The 20,756-nt window shown below is 51.0% G+C and overlaps 1 protein-coding gene across 6 annotated transcripts in view; it reads left to right on the top strand.

Annotated features, from left to right (window-relative positions):
- The window catches only part of FXYD6 (FXYD domain containing ion transport regulator 6), a 31,697-nt gene extending 10,941 nt beyond the window's left edge, over positions 1 to 20,756 (top strand). For 2 of the 6 annotated variants that reach the window (XM_047877096.1, XM_047877094.1), the window contains exons 2-8: positions 15,078 to 15,140; positions 15,735 to 15,773; positions 15,882 to 15,956; positions 16,773 to 16,809; positions 17,541 to 17,590; positions 18,106 to 18,156; positions 19,442 to 20,756. In XM_047877096.1, coding sequence (XP_047733052.1) covers positions 15,083 to 15,140; positions 15,735 to 15,773; positions 15,882 to 15,956; positions 16,773 to 16,809; positions 17,541 to 17,590; positions 18,106 to 18,134 — 288 coding nt within the window. In that variant the 5' untranslated portion in view covers positions 15,078 to 15,082 and the 3' untranslated portion in view covers positions 18,135 to 18,156; positions 19,442 to 20,756. Of the gene's footprint in view, positions 1 to 4,683; positions 4,778 to 13,503; positions 14,031 to 15,077; positions 15,141 to 15,734; positions 15,774 to 15,881; positions 15,957 to 16,772; positions 16,810 to 17,540; positions 17,591 to 18,105; positions 18,157 to 19,441 lie in introns of those variants that run through there. The other 4 variants (XM_047877092.1, XM_047877093.1, XM_047877095.1 and 1 more) reach the window with 4 other exon arrangements.

Raw genomic sequence — 20,756 nt, 5'->3', positions numbered from 1 at the left:
CTGCTTTGCCACCTGTGTCTCTCTTCCTCGCGTTCGGTCTCTGCCGGGACTCTGCCCTTGGCCAACCTCGCTTGGTTGGTTCATCGGGTCTTTCCTTTGTCAGCCTCCTCTCGAGCTTCCCTTTGGGTGTCTCCCCTGTTCAGTTTCTCTTCCTCTGGGATTTCCTTCCTCTTCTGCTACCGTGGGCCCTCCGTTTCTCTTGCTGCTGTGTCTCTGGGTTGGGGCTGCCCTGTGGTGGCGGACGTGTCATCAGCTCCGGCTGCCCCGGTGAGACCCGCTCTCCCCCATGCCGCCTGTCTGTGGCCCTGGATGACACTGGCAGTTTTTCTTGAGGCAAGAGAAAGCAGTGGCTCTGGGGGGGGGGGGGCCTCCCCAGACCCTCTCTCTGCCTGCCTGTGTCTTCTGAGGGCCGAGGGCCCTTTCCCACCGGTCAGGAGGACACCGGAACCTTCAGAGATTGGAGGGTGGCTGGAGGAGGAAGGGAGGGAAGTGAGAGGAAGGGACCAGGGCCCTTTCCCTGGCTCCGTTCTCTATTTCTCTTCCCCATTTCCCACGGGAAGGTAGAAGAAAATGGAGGGGAAGCTGAAGAAGGAGTTGGGGAGTGACAGTAGTCACACTATCAGCCGCTAATGCTTAAAGAGCAGTCTCTGTTCGCCCGGCCTGGAACTCGACTCTGACCTGACAGCTCTTTCCAGTGCAAACAACGGAAGGCCAACTCCAGCTTGGTTAGACAAGGCAGGCACCCCGTTCAGGGCCAAACCACAGGATGCACAGCACTGGTGTGGGAGCGGGGGGGCCGGGGGGGGGCTGGAGCACACCCAGCCCTGACCTGCTCCCTCTCCCTTCTCCCTGCTCCTATGTTCCCGCAGGTGAACTGACTCCCCTACAGGCTTCCCCGCCACCCCCCCCCCCAACTTCACAGCTTGGCTGCTTTGACCCTTCCTCCCTTTGTTCCCACCAAGTGACAGTCCCTGGGGGACCACTGACGTCTCAGACCTGCTCCTTTTAGCCAGGAGACCCGTAGGGTTGGGGCGGGGGAGGCGCCCTCTCCCCTCCGAAAGGAGATCCCCTTCCCAGAAGGGAAGGGCGTGGGCCGACCAGTGTACTTGTCGACACACAAAAGTGATTTCTTCTCATCCTCATGGCTCCTGAGATACATGTCGTTACCCTTGTTCTGTATTTCAGAAGCAAAGCCTCCAAGAGGTAGAGTAGCTTGTTCAAGGCCACAAAACCACTGAGAGGCAGAATGGCAGGTGAGTAGAGTGGCTCAAGGCGAGGACTCTGGAGCCACGTTACTTGGGTTCCAGTCCAGGCTCTGCTACTTTCTAGCTCTGGGACTTTGGGCAAGTTACTTAACTTCCCTGGCCTCAGTTTCTCCATCTGTCTAATGGGGATGATCCAAATCAGAGCCACTCCCTAGAGCCGCTGTAAGGATTAAATGAGTTAGTATATTTAAACCACTGAGAACAGTACTTGGTGTGGCACAAATGCAGCCTCATCAGCTGTGCAATTCTGTAATCTGTTAAAAAAAAAAAATCACCCTCCTGAGTAAACAGCTTTCTGTCCAACAAGGGAATATAAATTCTCCCTCCGGGGTGAGCTGGCAGGCACTGTGTGTTCACTGTATGAATATGTATGAAGCTAGAGACGCGGGGAGCTTGGTTGGTAAAGGCTCACCCTGAGACAGGAGCGCCCTCTGTTGTGGCCCCCGTGCAGAGCTCAGCCCAAGAGGCTGGGGGAGGAGCAAGAACAGAGTGGCAGCTGCCTGGGAAGGTGCCCCCCCCCCCGCCCCTCCCCTGCCTCCAGGGAGCCGCAGTATAGGTGGCCCTCCCCTGGGATGAGTTCTGGGCTCCCAGCAGGAAGCCCACAAAGCTGGGTTGAAGCCTAGAATCCAGCTGTCACCTGCCAGGGGACCTCTCTTTCTCCACCTTAGTTTCTTTGCCTCTAAAATGGGTTTGATGGTAATATATACTTCCTAGGCTACTCATCATGATTATTGTTATCACCTCTTATGCCACTCCAGGCCCCGAGACTGGGCTTCGGATATGGGCTTTCCACCTCAGGCTTTTCCATTCCTCACACTGCCTTCCATGGGGTTCACAGAAGGACTGCTATGTTGCCGGCAGGCCTCTGTCCCCAGCCCCCAACCCCCCATTGCCAGCACCTTGCTTCTTTATTCCTACCACCGAGCTCACTGTTTCCTACCACCTCGAAAACTCCCCTGTCTTTCCTCCGCCTTCCTTTTCACGCTCCCGTCAAGGCTGTGCCCCGAGAGGTGTGTGATGTGAGTGGGGACTGGGCCATGTGTGAGCTGCGGGGAGAACCCCGGGCCTGAACGTCCCTCTTCAGGAGGTCCGTGTTCTGTCGCCCTTGGCTCGTGGGCGTGAACCTGAACCTGAGGCGGAGGCGCCCTGGCCTGGGGTGGGGGATGGGCTGCACATTGCACAGAGGCGTCTACGGGTAGGGAGGCCGCAGCTATGTCACGTGGCTATATGAGGAAGGGGGATTTTGAGCAGCTTCCCCGAAGAGGGCCCAAGATGATGAGGAATCCAGCCTGTATCTTACACATGATGAAGCTTGGGGGAGGGGCCGAGGGTCCTGTGGTTGGGGAGCTTCAAGGCCGGAGTGTAGCGGTTTGGGGCCACAGTGTGGTCCTGGCCGTTTCCAGGTTCACTGGTCACGTGGAACATGAGATGAGGAGCAAACCCGGCCCCCCCCCCCGCCCTCCCCATCCTGCAAACAGCCGCGTGGCAGAGAAGGAGCCAAGGGAGTTCTGGGCTCAGCAGGACGGAGCCTGGAAAAGTGCCCCCTTGAGCTCTTCCAGACACAGCTGTCAAGTAGATGATGACTGTCCTTTTGTTCTTTGCTTTCTCTTTATTCTGGCACATAAAAGCCCGAGAGAGCTTTAGGCCAAAGCATCCGGGGTGGGAAGCAGCAAGGTGAGGAGCGGTGAGGGGAGGACAGGGTCTCTGTGTGTGAAAGGAGGTGGGGGTGTGTCTGAATGCCTGGCTGTCCCTGCATGGATGGGGAAGCAGGGAGACCTCAGTGGTGGAAGGGGTGCCCGAGAGGATCAAGAACATTCCAGTCTTTCCAGCACGGAGGCGTTATCACACCTACGTTCTCATCAAGGTACAGCACGGGTGTGGGCTTTATCTGCTGGTTTGTGCTGGCCACTTCCCCGAGCCCCATCCATTAGCACGTGTCATTGGAACTATTGGTACCACTCATGAGGTGCACACGCGACCCTTTCACAGAATCCCAGGTGAAGGAGGCCTGAAAAGGCTGCTGGGGCCAGTGCCCCGTCTGTAATACGATCTTGACACAAATAGATCAGACAGTCTGGTCCTGTTTTCCTGACAAACAGTCAGACTTACCAGTGTCTTAGGAACTTGAAGAACCCACCTCTCTGTCAGTAGATCAGACCAATTTGTCTTTGATGTTTTTTAGTCCTGGGCCTTTTCTCTTTTTGGTCCTTCGCCGAGCCTCAGGCTGTCCAGATCTAGGCTATAGGTAATAGCCACCTGCACCAAGATCAGCCACACGGCATGGCCGGGATAATTGGAAAGGACTGTTAATTTTTCTTTTCTTGCCTTCCTGTCTTTTACCCCCCTGTTGAGACACTAAGAGTGGGGCTCCAAGCCTCCTGAAGGTCTTTCTGGACGTGATGCTCTTTCTCGCCTTCCAGAAGCCAGCGCTGCCCCCCTGAATGTCCTCAGTCAAAGGTGGTCTTCTAATGGAGAGCTGAGGAGCCTGTCAGGTGCTTCCCTCCCACCCCCTCTCATTGCTCTGGTGCAACCCCATTCCTGTCTCCTTCCCGGCTGCCTTCGTGGCCTCCTGTCCTGCAGGCCTGGCCTGCCCCTCTCCCTATCCGAGCCCACCAGAGCCTCAGACGGGAGCCGCAGACAGTTCTGTGCCCTGGCTAGCTGTGTGAATTGGCCGCATCACTGCTCTGCTGGGGCCTCGGTCTCCTCAAATGAGAAGTAAGAGCTTTTATCTCAATCATTCTGACCCTGGCATGCTGTGATTCCAGCTCCATCTGGTAAACCTCACATCTTGGCTTTGTCCTATTTATACACAGTGGAATCTTCTCTTAACGGGCTTCTTTGTTGCAGAGATCTGGATACATCACAGGCTAAGTCGTGTCTCCTGGCATCTGATTACACAGTCGAGGGTGACCAGTCAGCCTAAACAATGGGGCCCAGGCATTCTGTGGCCCCATAAACGGGTCCCATCCAGCATGTCCTGTCTGGAGTGGGGGGTGGGGCTCATGTTTCTTTGGGGATCCTGCCAGGACTCAGGCGTCAGTGATCCCTCCGGGCATGTTTCTGATGGGCTGAGCCTGAAGAAAGACAGGCAGGCCAGATGCACTGGACAGGGCTCGAGGCTTTAGGGGCGGAGGGAGAGAGGCACGAGGGTGAGATGATCAAGTTCCACTGTAATTTGGAGGCTGTGCGCTTTAGAGGGAGGTTGTTTCGGAGTTATTTTCACAATGGAACTGGGTATTCTGATCTACCTCACTGCTGCATGGAATCAAAAATAATAGAGCATATGTTGCTATATCATCAACTAGTGGCTTCTTTTTCTGAGCAGCTTTTACCCAGCAATTATGTGAAATTATGTGACTCAGAATGGAAAGATAATCGCCGGAGAAACTCTTCTGATTGCTTTCTCCCGCACATGCAGAAAGCAACTGTGCAAAAGGCAGGAAGATCGGGGAGCGAAATTAACGTGGAAGGGTTGCTGTCACCTGAAATGTCAGCTGTTTACCGACATAGAGGTAACTGTGAACGTGGAAAGGAGGAGAAGAACCACCAGTGGAAACCTGAAGTCTTTCTCATAAGATGCCACGGGCCACGGAGGAAGCAAAACGTGGCTGGTCCTATTTTCCCCCCAGCTGGGAAGGGTGGTCTAGATGGTGTAGAATTTCAGAGCTGGGGAGCAGCAGAGTAAGGGGGCCAGGACCCCGCCCCCCGCCCCCTCCCCCCTCTGTCCTGAGACCCTGTCCCTGAGAGCCAGGTCCTCAGGCTCCCCCCAGGCAGGGTTCCGGGGCTTCACGCACATCTGGAGGCTAATGTGGTTTCCTGAACCCTTTCTCCCAGCTCTGCCCAACTCAGCCTTGCTTCTCCCTCTTCCAGAGATCCCTCCCTCCTTTCTTCCATCTACTCCTTAGACTCTGTGGCCCGGAAATGAGACTTCTCACTTCTATTGCCTCTTTCTCTGCCCCTCCCGCACCCACCCTTCGCCAGCCCCAGAGGGCCCTGCTTCCCTCCTGGGAGAGATGAATGTGTGGTAACTGGGAGGGCGTGGCACGCACAGGGGCGGTTGTGTGGGAGGGAGGGGAGGCCCCTCTGGGGTTTCTTGGTGCGGCAGTGAGAGAAGGGCATTGTGTGTCTTTGCAGAGGCTCTGTGTGTGTGTTTGGCCACTTGACTCAGGGGCAACGCCAACGGTACCGACGAGACTTTACAAAGTGGGCGCAGGGGCCGAGAGTCACCCCGAGGAGGCCTGTGCTGAGGTGTGGCTGGTGGAGGCCAGGCCTGGGCAGCAGGTTGGAGGAACAGGGAGTTGGTCACTTTCCAAATCCGTAACAGTATTTCTTTCAGCACACTGTAACTTGATCAGAAATGTTTTCTCTGGAACACAAAGACGAGCCTTTACTCTTCGGCTTGGCATTCGAGAGAGAGCCTCCACAATCTGACTTATCAGAATTCTCACCACCCACCCCTCATGCCTCGCTCAACAGGATCGTTCACTGTTTGGAGGGTATCTTGCTCTAGAAATGGCCAATACTTGGCAGATTGCTGTCCCGGACCTTCCAGTGCTGTGCAGACATTACCAATGGGGCCAGGCCCCCTCTCCTGATGGACCCCATTCAGAATCCTTCTGAGGTGAGGTGGCCACTTCAGGCAGCCATCATCCAAGGAGTGCCTCGAGGCTCAACTCGAACTGAACTTGAACTGAGTACTGTTTGTTATCCCTGCCTCCCATTTCTCCTTCTCACTGCCTTGGCTCATGTTATTTCCTCTGCCAGGGAGCCCTGGCTTTTCTCTCTTCTTGCCCCTGTCCATCAGAATCCCATCCTCCTTCCGAGGTCCAGCTGAAATGTCAGCTCCTCCATGGGAACGTCCCAGGTTCCGTGTTGTAATCCCTGCTCCCCCTTTGCCTGCCCCGATGGACCCTCCTTTGTAGTCTCTACGTCTCCTGAAGCTCTCTTCGCACTTGCTGATGTACTCGAGCCCTTTGCTTCCAAACCCTGCCAGTCCTTGGAAGCTGAAGCTGTATCTTGTTTACCCACGTATCCCTTGCAGAGCCCAGAAGAGGGTGGCTCTTTCTAGAATTCAGTGTGTGTTTGTAGGATGGACTTGAACCTCAGCAGCTGTGAAAGGGATCTGGGGGGAGTTGAGGGGAAGGCATGGCAGTAACTGCTTCCCTGGAACTCTTAACGTGTGTCTTTCCTGCTCCTAGGAGGGACCCTGTTGCCAAAAATCCCTCTCCTGTTGAAAAAATTAATTAAAAAAGGGGGCACCTGGGTGGCTCAGTCGGTTAAGCGTCCAACTTCCGCTCAGGTCGTGATCTCGCAGTCCGTGGGTTCCAGCCCTGCGTCAGGCTCTGTGCTGACAGCTCAGAGCCTGGAGGCTGCTTCGGATTCTGTGTCTCCCTCTCTCTCTGCCCCTCCCCTGCTCGTACTCTGTCCCTGTCTCTTTCTCTAAAAATTAAACATTACCCCCCCCCCCCCAAAAAAAAAAACAGCCCCTCTCCTGGCTAGCAGCCAGTCCCAGCAGCGGTCCCCACTCAGGGGGAGGGCATCACACCAAGGCTGGAACATTAGCAAGTCAGAATTCCTGGGATTCCCCTAAGAGTTTGTCCACCGGAAGGGTGAAATGAAAACATTTTCAGTAAACAAAACCTGAGTTTGTAAGTAATAGATCTTTGTTAAAGAAAATTGTGAAAAGATGTTCTTCAGGAGTGAAGAAAAGGTCTTGATGCATGGCTGAGGTTCAGCAGAAAGAATGATGAAGAAATCAGTTAGTAAATACAACGTATCGGTTATCTCCTGCCGCATAACAAATGAGCCTCAAACCACAGCATTAGTTCTCTCAAACAGTTCCCGAGGTCAGGAGCGAGGGAGCAGCTTCAGCTCCGAGTCACTAACGAGGCTGCAGTCAGGCTGTCAGCCAGGGGTGGGGATTGTGTGGAAGCTGGAGGATCTGCCTCCAGGCTCACTTACGTGGTTCATGGCAGGTCTCCTTCCTGGCGGGCTTCTGAACTGAGGCCCTCAGTTCTCTGCCACATGGGCCTCTCGGCAGGGATGCTGGAGGAGCCTTAAGACACGGCAGATGCCTTTTCCCCTAAAAGCAAGCAGTTGGAGAGAGGGAGAGAGCAAGGGAGCAAGCACAAGCCAGAAAAGAAAGCCATCGTGCCTTTTATAATCTATTGTTTGTTGGAAGGGACATATCAATTCTGCTGTATGTTATTGGTCACACAGATGGTACAGTGTGGAAGGGGACTGTACAAGGATGTAATACCAGGGGGTAGTGGGGACCGTCTTGAAGGCCGGCCACCACACATGCGAGTGAATCTAAACAAACATGTTTCCATGAAATATACGTTCTAATGTCTATGTCATAGAATCGAAAACGGAACTGAAATTTTGTACAATAGCACATGTATTAGGAGGGAGGTGATTTGTGTTTTTGTCTTTTTCAGGAAGGGTGTTATACCCAGTAACTATGATACGTTTTAACTTTAGACTTTGTTAAATCAAAGACTGTCTTTGTCTGCTCAGGCTGCTACGGCAGAGTACCTGAGACTGGGGGACTTACAAACAACAGAAATTTATTTCTCACAGTTCTAGAGGCTGAAGTCCATGGTCAAGGTGCTGGCAAAGCAGGTTTACAGATGGCCATCTTCCCACTGAGGCCTCACTTGGGGGGAGAGGTGAGAGAGCTCTCTTTTGTAAGGACTCTAATGGTATTCATGAGGACCCCCCCTCATGACCTAATCACCTCCCAAAGGCCCATCTCTAAATACATCCCATTGAGAATTAGGTTTCGATATATGAGTTTGGGGGACACAAACATTCAGTCTGTAGCCAACACACATGGTAAAATTCCAAAAGGAACCACTAAAGGACTAGAAACAGCGTGTATAATTTCTTAACCAGTAGAGGGAGAAAGTGAATAAGAAAAAAAAAATCTAAAAAAAAAAAAAAAGGTCAAAAGAGAAACAAATCAGACCAAATATGTCAATAGTCACAATAAAATTAAATGGGCTAACTTGATAGTTAATAGAAAATTATCAGGTGGAATTAAGAAAAAAAATCTTTTTCTTAGGTCTTTGCCATTTACAAGATGATAAAATATACGTACAACACATAAGGACACAAGAAGGTGGAAAGTGAAATAGAATTTAATCCAACCCATAGGACAATGTAGCAATTTTAATTTTTCTGTTAAATATTATAAGAAACACAGGGATAAATACATAAATCCTTCCTCATAGAGGTATCTTTTAAAGCACCTATTTCCATTGTTGAGAGGCCAGTCAAAAAAAATAAAGTGTGTAGGAATTTAAACAACACAGTTTAATAATCTTAATTTGATAGGCACATAAAACTTTCTTCCCAACAATGAAGGAATTTTTAGTCTTCTAATAAATGGAATATAATTTTTAGAATAACTAACCATATATTAGGTCAATACATTTTGAGGCATCTGTATCCTCAGACCACATTCTCTGACCACAGTGCATTTCAGTTAGCAGTCAATTATGAAAGTAATTTAAAATCACTATACTTTTGGACATTTAACATACACACCGCTTTATAACACTTGGGTCAAATAAGAGGTTACAGTGCAAATTTAAAGTACTAAGAACTTAACAATAAGCCGTAAGCCACATTTCAAAGTTCATGTGTTGGGGTAAATGTAGCACTTGGAGGATTACAGTCTTAGATGCTGATATTAGAAAACAAGAAAAGGGGGCGCCTGGGTGGCGCAGTCGGTTGGGCGTCCGACTTCAGCCAGGTCACGATCTCGCGGTCCGTGGGTTCGAGCCCCGCGTCGGGCTCTGGGCTGATGGCTCAGAGCCTGGAGCCTGTTTCCGATTCTGTGTCTCCCTCTCTCTCTGCCCCTTGCCCGTTCATGCTCTGTCTCTCTCTGTCCCAAAGGTGAATGAACATTGAAAAAAAAAAAAAAAATTTAAAAAAAAAAAAATCACTATACTTTTGGACATTTAACATACACACCGCTTTATAACACTTGGGTCAAATAAGAGGTTACAGTGCAAATTTAAAGTACTAAGAACTTAACAATAAGCCGTAAGCCACATTTCAAAGTTCATGTGTTGGGGTAAATGTAGCACTTGGAGGATTACAGTCTTAGATGCTGATATTAGAAAACAAGAAAAGGGGGCACCTGGGTGGCTCAGTCGGTTAAGCGTCTGACTTCAGCTCAGGTCACGATCTCGCGGTCTGTGAGTTCGAGCCCCGTGTCGGGCTCTGGGCTCATGGCTCAGAGCCTGGAGCCTGCTTCCGATTCTGTGTCTCCCTCTCTCTCTGCCCCTCCCTCGTTCATGCTCTGTCTCAAAAATAAACGTTAAAAAAAAATAAAAAAAAAAAGAAAACAAGAAAAGCTAAATATTAATGAACCAGGTATCCAACATAAGAAGATAAATATAAAGAAAGAATAATAGAATGAACCCAAAGAACATGTAAAGGCAGAATGAAGGATAATTTAAAACACAGTTAAAAGGATCAGCAAAACCAAGAGCAGGTTCTTGAAAAGACACACAATGAGTGAACATCTGGTGGAGCTGATGAAAAAAAAAGTCACAAATAACAATGTTAGGAATGTAGAAAAAGACATAACTACAGATCCAACAGAAGTTAGTGATTTCTAAGGGTAAGTATAAAATGCTATAAGCAACTTTCTGATAATAAATTTGAAAGCAGAAAAGGGCAAATCGCTATAAAAAATTATACTCATTGAATATGTTCCAGAGGAAGAGAAATCTGAAGAGTGTCATGGCCATTAATGAATTGAAAAGGCAATTGAACATCCTCCCACAAAGAGAAGACTAAGTCATACAATTCTACCAGGTGTTCACAGAGCAGATTATTTCTGTCTTCTGCAAACTCTTCCAGGAATAGCAAGAGAGGAAATACTTGTTCTGTGAGGCCAGGACTATCATGATACCCAAACCGGGCAGGGTCAACACAATAAAATAGAAATTACGGCCCAATCTTATGCACATAAATGCAAAAACCTCAACAAGATAGCAACAAACCAAATCCAACAATTTATTAGGAAGACAATAATACATTGATTTGATCCCAGTAGTGTAAGGATGATTTGACATTAGATAACCCATGCACATAATTTACTTCGTTGATGGATTAAAGGTTAAAAGCTATAGACCCAGAACATTCATTCACAATTAATGTAAAACAGAAACACCTTGGAAAACCAGGATTACAGGGGCACTTATAAAACATTAGAAGAAATCTATTTAAAATCAGTAATTCCCTTCTTTTTATGGTTGAATGAATGATATTTCATTATATATATATGTACATATATATATGCCATATTTTCTTTATCATTCCTCACTATGCACACAAAAGATAATTATGTGAGGTGATGGAGGTATTAACTGACCTTATTGTGGCAATATGTGGCAGCATAAACATGCATCAAATCATCATCCCTTAAACGTACACAATGTTAGGTGTCTCATCACAGTGAAGCTGGGAAGAAATAAAAATAAACACACACACATGAAATACAAGTAAAAAATAAAAACCAGTAATAAGACTGCATGTGTGTGTATGTGTCCTGTATTACTGCCTCTATTCACATTGTACTCTAAGGCCTAGCAGTACAGAAGACCAGAAATAAAACCCAACAGTGTAAGCATTGGCAAAGAAGAAACAGTACTGTATCATTTGCAGATGATATGTCGACAGAGAAAACCCAGGGGAAATCTGTAAGTAAATTATTAGACATATTAACAGAGATTTAATGAGTGAGATTGTTGGGTTTAAGATCAATATGTACAACTCAATTGCCTTTCTCTGTACCAGCGAAAATTAGAAAACACACATGAGATTGCATTTGAAATGGCAATGAGAAGTATAAGGCATCTAGGGATAAATCTCGTGGGAGATGTGCAAGACCTATATGAAAGCATTTATAAAACCAATATAAGACGTTGAAAAGGATGTACAAATGGAAAGGCAGACTGGATAGGAGACTCAAGATAGGAGTCTCAAGACTCCTTTATGGATAGGAGACTCAAGATTCAGATCCATTGTCTCAATTCCAGTGAGAATCCCATCAGCTTCAGATGAATTTGACAGGCTGATTCTAAAATTTATACATAAGAGCGAAAGACAAAGAGGAGGGAAGATATTCCTGAAGGAAGAGGGGGAAGAGGGAGAGAGAAGAAGTTTCTCCTACCACACGGGAAGATCACTGTCAAGTTGTAGCCATGGAGACACGGATTCGGATGCAGGGACACACAGACCGACCCCTAGATCGAAAGGGAAGTTGTAGTAGCAGATACATCCCCTGAATAGTAAAAATTTGATCCCTGCCTCCTGCCTCACGTGAACAACAGTTCTGGGTGACATGAAGATTTAAATGTAAAAGACGGAGCTGTAATATGTCCAGAAGAAAATTCTTTCTGACTCAGGCTGACGGTATCTTCAACAAGACACGCACAAAAACAACACCGCGTCCAGTTACGTTAGCGTTCAGAAATTCTGTTCGTTTTTGAAAAACAACAACAAAAAATGAAAAGCCGCTAAATAGGGAAGAGACCTTTGCAGTACTTCGTGACAAAGATTTCATATCCAGAATAACACCTGAGTAATACTAATAATGCCCAACCCATTGGCAAAGTGAGCAGAAGACCTGAAAGACACGTGACCGATGAAGGAACAGAAGCCCGACTCCTTTAATGAGCGAGCAGATTAAGACCGTATTTCACACCTCTAGGTTGGCGGAAATTAAGCAGGCTGACCACGTCAAGTGTGGATAAGGATGCCGAGGGATAGGCACAGTCATGCAGGTGGTGTGGTGGGGTGTCGAAACGGGGATGACCGCTTTGGGAAACAATCCGAAAGTATTCTGCGAGGTTGACAACTTGTACTATACAACCCAGTGACCACACTCCTAGGCCTGTCTCTAGAATACACATCTTCCTACTGCGGTATGACCCGTTAGTGGGTCTAACCATTTTATAAATATATTTTTTTTCAACGTTTATTTATTTTTGGGACAGAGAGAGACAGAGCATGAACGGGGGAGGGGCAGAGAGAGAGGGAGACACAGAATCGGAAACAGGCTCTAGGCTCTGAGCCATCAGCCCAGAGCCCGATGCGGGGCTCGAACCCACGGACCGCGAGATCGTGACCTGGCTGAAGTCGGACGCTTAACCGACTGCGCCACCCAGGCGCCCCTAACCATTTTATTTTAAAAAGGGAATCAGAACAGAAACCGTCAGAGGGCATCATTCATTTTAAGGTTAAGAGTTGTTTTGTGATGTTGTTATCCCCGGTATACGTGAATATGTATTTGCACTGGGTTCCGACGTAAAAAGTATTCCACGTGAAAATGATGGCAAAAAAAAAAAAAAAGAAAAGAAAAAGCGTCTTACGCTGTGCAGCACGCATAAAAATGTTCACAGCTGCATTATTTATAATCGCACAAAATGGGAAAAGCCAAAAAGATCTCCACTGAGAGGAGAATGAACCAATACATGATAATTAAAAAAGATCTCCACTGAGAGAAGATAATGATAATGATAATTAAGCTGCACAGTGGAGTACTACACAACTTTGGAAAGAAATGAACCGAAGGTTACATGTCCTAATGGGTGAATCTTAGAAACAATGTTGAACAAAAGTAGCCAGTCCCAGAAGACTGTAAACAACATAGTATGATCATTACAAAGCTCAAAAAAGCTCCATGACCCGCATCTTCTTAAGATAATATGTGCATGACGAATAGATTTTGAAGAAGAGTGGGAGGGATAGCCCACTCTACAGAGGAATATTACTCAGCCATAAAAAGGAACGGAGTTCTGACACGGGCCACAACATAGATGAACCTTGAAAACGTGATGCTAAATCCCAGAAGCCAGACGCCAAAGGCTACATAGCGTGTGATTGTTTTGCGTGAAGTGTCTAAAATAAGCGAGTCCACAGATGCAGAGAGTAGGTCAGTGGTTGTCAGGGGCTGGGGGCCGGGGTGCAGAATGGGACCGATGGCTAGTGGGTATGGGGTTTCTTTTTGCGGTGATGAACGTATTCTGGAGTTAGTGATGATGGTGGCACAGGTTTGTGCGTATACCAGAACCATTGAATTGCGTGCTTTGTGTTTACTAAAAAAATTTTTTTGGATGTTTTTACTTGGAGAGAAAGCACGAGCTGGGGAGGGGCAGAGAGAGAGAGAGAGAGGGAGACAGGACGTGGGGCTCGAACTCACGACCCGTGAGATCATGACCTAAGCTGAAGCCAGACGCTTAGCCGACTGAGCCACCCAGGTGCCCCGAAAATTGTACATTTTTAAATGATGAGTTTCATGATGTGTGAATTTTATCTATCATTAAGAAAAAATTCTTTGAGGAAGAACAAGGGAATGATGAAAAAAATGTATGGATATACGTTGTCCGGGATACTGTTTACCTCTGGGAGTGAGGCAGAGGGACGATTTGGAGGAAAATGTAGGTAAATGTAGCAGGTGCTTGTAAAGTTCTAGTTTTTAAGTTATGAGTGTTCATCTTATTACCATGTATGCGGGCGTGATACATATATTTTTATACGTATAAAATGTAAAACTTATGTAAAATTGGAAAAAATTACAAATAATAGATGAGACGGCATTAGAAGCAAATTACTGCCTTTTGATGAACACCGAGCGGCTTTCTCCAAGTCCCCAGCTGGGTCTCAGCGCGACTCTGGATGCAGCTGTTCTGACCCCTGGTGGCCGAGAGGTGAAGGGCAGCTGAGGATGCTTGCGTGGGGACTGCAAGTAATGGGGGCGATCCCTCAGGGCCAGCATGGTCCTGGCCACTAGACACTGGTCTGGGGGGAGTCAGGCCACTGCCAGTCTCACCCCCTGGAGGAAGACAGACAGCCTTGCGCTTTCCTGGTGTGGGTTTCTTTCTGCCTTTCCTTGATGGCTCTTCACCAAACATACTTCCTTAAGCCCAGGAGTGACTTGTGTGTGACTCCACTGAAATCTGTCCCTGGCCGCCTGCTGCCTCCATCCGGATGGCCCATCCTGGGGCCCCTGGCCCCAGAGTCCAGGGGCTCGATGAGCTCACGGACAGAAGGGGAAGGTCAGGATGCTGGCACTCAGAACCGGTCTGCACGTTGCCTTTGTTTGACCAAACGGCCTTTCTGGAGGATTATGAACTAAGACTGGAGGAAGAATTGGCTCGGGCACCTTAGAGGTGAGGGTGTCGGGGGCAACTTAAGGGAGAGCTGTTGGCATTTCAGGGTTTACCCTACGGAGACCAGTGAACAGCAAGTCTCCCGCCCCACCTGGCGGGCGGGCTGGGCTAGAGAGGCATTCGCTTACCTGCCCCATTTAATCTCCTAGAAGAACGAACTTCCGACCGTGGGTGTTGGCTGTGGGGAACCAGGCCAGGAAGTCCTGGAAGGATGGCCTGGAGAGGAGGGCGCAGCTGGGGTCATCACCAAAGCCTTGGGGTTTTCCGGCTTCGGCACCAGAGAGGCAGCATGGTGGAGGGGTTAGGACCTGGGCTCTGCCACTCACTATCAGGAGTCTCATTTAACTTCTTTAAACTGTGGTTCTTCGCCTGCAAAACGGGTCAGTCATTGCGCCTGCTGATTGTCATAGTAGGCAGCTGTAGTAACTAAATTAATGCGTGCGGAGCCCTCTGTAAGAGCTCAGTAAGTGTCAGCCACTTCCATTCTGTGGCTTGAACTTTTACTGTGTGGAGGGTACTCGGAATAGAGCCGGGAGCCCTACGCGGCCCCTGACCCGGCCGAGGGCTGGGGTGGGGGGGTCTCCTGTGCAGAGACTCACTTTCCTTCCTTTGTCCCCAGACGCCATGGAGGTGGTGCTGATCTTTCTGTGCAGCCTGCTGGCTCCCAGCGTCCTGGCCAGTGGTAAGTACCCCTCCAGGTCCTGGCCCTTTGGGACATAGGGCTGGGGGGCTCTCAGATTCTCCATGTCTGATCAGTGACTCCCCTGTCCCCGCTGAAGTCAGCAGAGAAACTGCTGGAAGGCAGCATGTATTCACAGACCCTGTTCCAGCCCGCCCACCTCTCCCCAGAGGGTCCAGCAGGCTCTACTTTCAAGCTCTCAAGCACTCCAGGTCCCTGTAGACTTTTTGCCTGAACCTTGGGAGCCAGGCCCGCTCATCAGTGTCTAGATTCTGGCTTTGTGCAAGTCGCATGTTCTTCCTTGGTCTCAGTTTTCCCACCTGTAACAGGGGGCTAACAGACCCTGCCTTTGGGGCATAATGTAATAATGCAAAGGGGCAAGAAATGTGGATGTGCTGTGCACTGGGGCTCTGAGTGGTACCCAGTTCTGCTCTCGGGCTGGCCTTAGTGGGCAGGCCCTTCTGTGCTTCCCCGGGCACCTCTGCTTAATGGGCTCTCTCTCCCAGGAGTCCCTTTGTGGGAAGTGACACTGGTGGGGTATTAGGGAACCAGATGTGCGGCTGTCTTCCTCTTGCCCACACTCGTTTATTTTTTCAGCAGCTGAGCAGGAGAAGGAAAAGGACCCTTTTCATTATGGTGAGCGGTGATGGTAACCCTGGCGGGGGAGGGGGGGGGGTGTGGCCCCGCCCAGGGACGGGAAACCGTGCTCTTCCCTTCCTTTTGTCACCTCTGCTCCTTTGGCAGACTACCAGACTCTGCGGATCGGGGGACTGGTGTTTGCTGTGGTGCTCTTCTCCGTGGGGATTCTCCTTATCCTGAGTAAGTTTGTTCGTTCCCTGTTGGCTCTGTAGAGTGATGTCTGCAGCTGCCGGGGGAGTGGAGAACAGTGTAGGAGCCCGGCCGTGCTCTCTCGGGGGGGGAGAGAGAGATGGCCCGTTCTCCCTGTTATCTCCAGCACCTAACATCGTGCGGGGCACACAGTAAGTGCTCAGTAAAACAGGGCAGCATGGACAAAATAGGGGCACCTGGGTGGCTCAGTCGGCTAAGCGTCCGACTTCGGCTCAGGTCATGATCTTGCTGTTTATGAGTTAGAGCCCCGCATTGGCTCTGTGGCGATGGCTTAGAGCCTGGAGCCTGCTTCCGATTCTGTGTCTCCCTCTCTCTCTGCTCCTCCCCTGCTCTTGCTCTGTCTCTGTCTCTCTCAAAAATAGATAAACATTAAAGAAAAGTGAACAAAATAAATGCTTGATGAAAACAAGGTCATCAGAAAGGGCAGGGTGGCTGTCCTGGTGCTGTGTCCAGTAGGCAGAGGTCGGGGAGTCACAGGAGATAGCGAGGAGCTGTCCTTAGAATGCTGTGAGAGAGGTGCCCCCGCGTTTGTTTTCTGCACACGAGAGCCCGGGGCGCGCGGAGCCCTCTGCACTTGCCCGATCAAGCAGACTGTGGTACGGCCATCATTCAGGCATTTGAATGTTGAACCTTGACCTCAGAAGAACCCTACTCCCACAGAGGATTGCTACATATAACTGTGCTTTTTATGTAGCCCCCTGTGGCAGCTTTGCTGTGGTCAAACCAGGAGCGTGACCTTGAACTCGAGCCGGGAGCATGACCTTGGGTGGTTTCTTTGCCTTTCAGGTCGCAGATGCAAATGCAATTTCAATCAGAAGCCCCGGTAAGGATGGCTTGTCTGTGGATATCGGAGGTGACGCTAGGAGGGGACAGGGTGGGGGACAGGGCGGGGCCCCCTGGTGTGTGCCAGGCATGTTCTGGCAAACACGAGGGCAAAGCATGGAGGGTTAGCCCCTCCTCTCTTCTGATGTATATTGAGATCAGAAGTGTATACTCTCTTCTGATGTATATTGAGGAGGGGAGGGAAGCAAGAAGGTGCTGGATGCGCGTCTGAAAGCCCTTGAGACAGTTGGGCTTGGGAGAAGGGAAGCAGAGGGCCTCAGAGCCTCTCGGGAGGTCCATCTCATCTCTACAGGACCTGCGACGCTGTCCCTGCTCATCACCTGTGCATGGGGCTCTTTGGCTGAGGAGGAGCTCGGGCTCCGTCATTCACCTCTCCCCCCACCCCATACCCCATTAGTCTACCGCAAAAACCAGGGGCAGCAGTGGACCTCAGAAGTCCAACATCTGGCAGGACACGATGCCAGCCCCCAGGGGGCCCCAAGCCACTCCTTCCCAGCGCACAGTGGGGCCGGCACTGAAGGGTGCCTGCGAGTTCCCCTGACACCCCTTCAATCCCAGCTTCGCCCCCGCCCCCGGCCCCACGCGCCCCTTGGTGGAGAGTGCCACAGCCTTCCAGTGACTCGCAGGGGCCTGCTCCAGATGGCCCTGCCCCAGCAGGGACAGCGGGTTTGCCCCACAGAGCGCCGACAGAAGCTTCTCCTTCTCTTGCAGGGCTCCGGGGGATGAGGAGGTGCAGGTGGAGAACCTCATCACTGCAAATGGTAGCGGTCACGACCACCGGCCCGGGTGGGATAGAAGCAATGGGGGAGGGTCCTCGGATGGCTCCGGGAGGGATGGTGGTCAGACACCGTGGCCTCCCTAGAGCCAACCGGACGTGCTCCTGTGTCTGTGCGGGGAGAGCGGTCTCCGGGGCCCCTGCTCTGGGCCGTCCCCTCACCTCCACCAAACCGGCTGCTACCCCTGACCGCCGCTGTTTATAGGGCATGTGCTTTGTGTCGGGCACGAGACAGGTGCTTCATAGAGCCCCCTTCGTGTGTGCACAGCCCCGTGACAGAGGCTTGCGATCTGCATCGATAACCCAGGGACTCAGAAAAGTTAAGGAATGTGCCCAATTCCTATAACCAGCAAGTCTGTCTGACTCAAAATCCTGCCAAGCCCCCTCTTTGCTGCACGGTTCACACTCCTCCAGCGTCAGGCCTGGGCACGGCTGCTGCGGCGGGTGGCCCGTGGGGGTGAGGGGTCCATTCACTGCAATCTGTTCCATTTTTTTTTCCAGCAACGGAGCCCCAGAAAGCAGAGAACTGAGGTGCAGCCCTCAGGTAGGAAGGTAGGATCCTGTCTTCCCGTGTCTTCCTCTGTCTCCGTCACTGTTCATTCCTCAGGGAGGTGCTGGGCCAGTTTTGCAGTGGGCACAGCATTTATTCTGAGCCAGGCTGGGGAGTCTTGTGTCTGAAAGGGCAACAGGACAGATGGACGGAGACATCTGAGGGCACCACACATGCGCGGTGAAAGGCTGGGGAATAGGGCTTTTGCTTCTGCATGACCGGAGGCCAGGTTAATGGCAGGTCACCTTCCCTGCGATGGGGGCAGGACTTGGGAGAGAATGACAGTTCGTGAACTCCTCCTAATATCAGAGTAGCTCAAAGATAATGGCTTTTAGCGATGGTTCAGAAAGTAGTTTAGGGCCGCTTAAAAAACATCAACACTTTAGAATCAAACTTGCTAACTCTACACAGAACTAGGGAGAATAGTGTATCTCCCCCTTCCCCGATGCCAGCGTTAGCCGTTCTCAGTTCTCAGCTGTTAGGGGGACCGTATTTAGCATTTGCTTCCGTTGTTCATCGTAGGGACACGGGAGAGTGTTTGCCGTTAAATGTCTTAGTTTTCAAAATGCTGCCCCGCACAGACTTGCCTGAGCCTACCGGAAGAAGCAAGTAGGGCAGGTGGGATTGAGCCCCACTTTATAGATGAAGAAACTGAGGTCAGAGAGAACAGCCATCCAAGATCGTGTTATCACAACAGCCTCGTGGGTGGGCAGCGCGGGGCTCAGTTTGTCCATCTCCTAGACGGGGCTTGGGAAGGTCAGTGATCTCCTACACACGAGGTGGCCCTAGATGCCAGTCCAGGAGTCAGGTGTCCTAGCTGGTGGCTCGGGGTTCTGTCCATTCATGGGCACTGGCAGGTCTGATCTTGGGGATGGTGGGGGGAGGCTCAAGGGAAGGAGGCTTGGGGTTGGTTTTTTGGTTTTTGTTTTTTTTCCTAAACTAGGGCTTCCTCAGAAACCCTGTTCTCTTAGGTCTCGGGATTGTGAGCCACGACTGGGGGTGTCCTGAAATAGAAACCCCGGGTTTAACAATTTTCTTTCCATGTCTATCAGGTTCTAGCCTTCCTGGGAGAAGCGCTTCCCTGGGCCCCCCTCCCCCTCCCAGGCCCCTCCCCCTTCTCCTGCATTTCAGCCTCGTCCTCCTGTGTCACTGGGGATGTGAGCTCGGAGTGGGTCTCCTTCGAGTTTCAGGGGGTCACAGGCGCTGCGTTAAGGCAGGGAGACAGCCAGTAAAGACGCCAGAAAGGAGGCAGAGTTGAGTTTTAATTTGGATTCTCTCCCCCTTTAGCTCCCAGAACCTGAAAGGAGCTGCTTGAACCTTTAGACGCAAGTGTTGATGCTTAAGAACACCGGCCACTTCAGCAGCAGATCTTTCCCCAGGAGAAGCCAAGAGTGTGTGTGTCCCCCTGCCCCTTCGCCGTCCCCTGGAACACGATCCTCAACTTAACGATGCAACTGACACCCGCCTCTCCTGCCCGCAGCCCGCGGTCTCGTCCACGTCCTGTGACGTGTCTGTGTGTGTTTGATGACTGTGATCTCTGTGGCTGCTTGTTTGTGGATGATGTTGTATTTTAGTGACCCTGAACTCGCTTTCCCGGGTGGGTGCTGAACCATGTCACCGTCAGCCCCTCCCTGCCCCCCTGTGGCCCCCACCCCCATCATCTCCCACTCCCGGGAGTCTGCTTTTTCCCTGAGAGACCAGTCCCTTCTCTTGATTTGGGGGTGGGTGTGGGGCTAGGGGGTGTGGGCGGGGGTCTCCAGTTGTCTTGGGACTTGGGAAGGTTTACATCACCTCCGTGATCATTTTTCTTGGCCTCTCTTCACTTCATTCACAAGAACCTTGCTTCTGTATTCTAGTCCGGACCCAGGTCTGTTCTGAGGGTCTCTTGGCAATTGGGAGGTTCACGGCAAGGAGCTGGTGAGCCCAGCTTTGCCTCCAGGCAGGCTGTGCCCCTTCCATGGTCCTTTCCCTCTTGGGGCTTCCACCCCGGGGTCCTCATCTGCCCTGCACCGTCGCAGAGCAGCCCGGGATCCCGGGCCCCGGGCTTCTAGTCTGCCCCTGGGGAACGTGCCCCCTGCATATCTTCTCAGCAATAACCCCATGGGCTCTGGAACCCTGCTCCTCTCTCCTACCTTCCCTGCTTCCCAGACTCCCAGCTACAGCCCGGCTCTTCTGGACTCAGACTCCTGTCCCTGAATGAGGTCTCTGGTAGGCAGTGGCTGAGGGGCTCCATTCTGTGGGGGCCAGCAAAGCAGCAGGGAGAGGAGGCGTCCTGTGCTTCTCTGACCGCGTCCCGTCGATCAGGGAACAGCGATGGCTCCCAAGCCCTTTGCTCCACCTGTTACTGGTTACAGCGGCAAGTGCGGCGGCTACACGTGGCTTAGAGACCCGGGGCAGGTGGGCACAGCCCTGCTGCGGAGGGAACTGCCAAGAGGTCGAAGGTCATACAGAATGGAAAGTCCAAGCAGACCCCGCCCCTCCCGTCCATCGTGTTCTCGTGGCATCCAACCAGACGTGCCGCCGTGACCGGGCCGCTGTCCTCCGTGCTGTGATCGATCCTCTCCACAACAAAAGGGAATAAAACACCGTTTGTTTCCTAGTG

Source organism: Prionailurus viverrinus, chromosome D1, assembly GCF_022837055.1.
Source record: "Prionailurus viverrinus isolate Anna chromosome D1, UM_Priviv_1.0, whole genome shotgun sequence".
NCBI lineage: Eukaryota > Metazoa > Chordata > Mammalia > Carnivora > Felidae > Prionailurus > Prionailurus viverrinus.
This window is presented reverse-complemented; position numbering and strand designations above follow the sequence as displayed.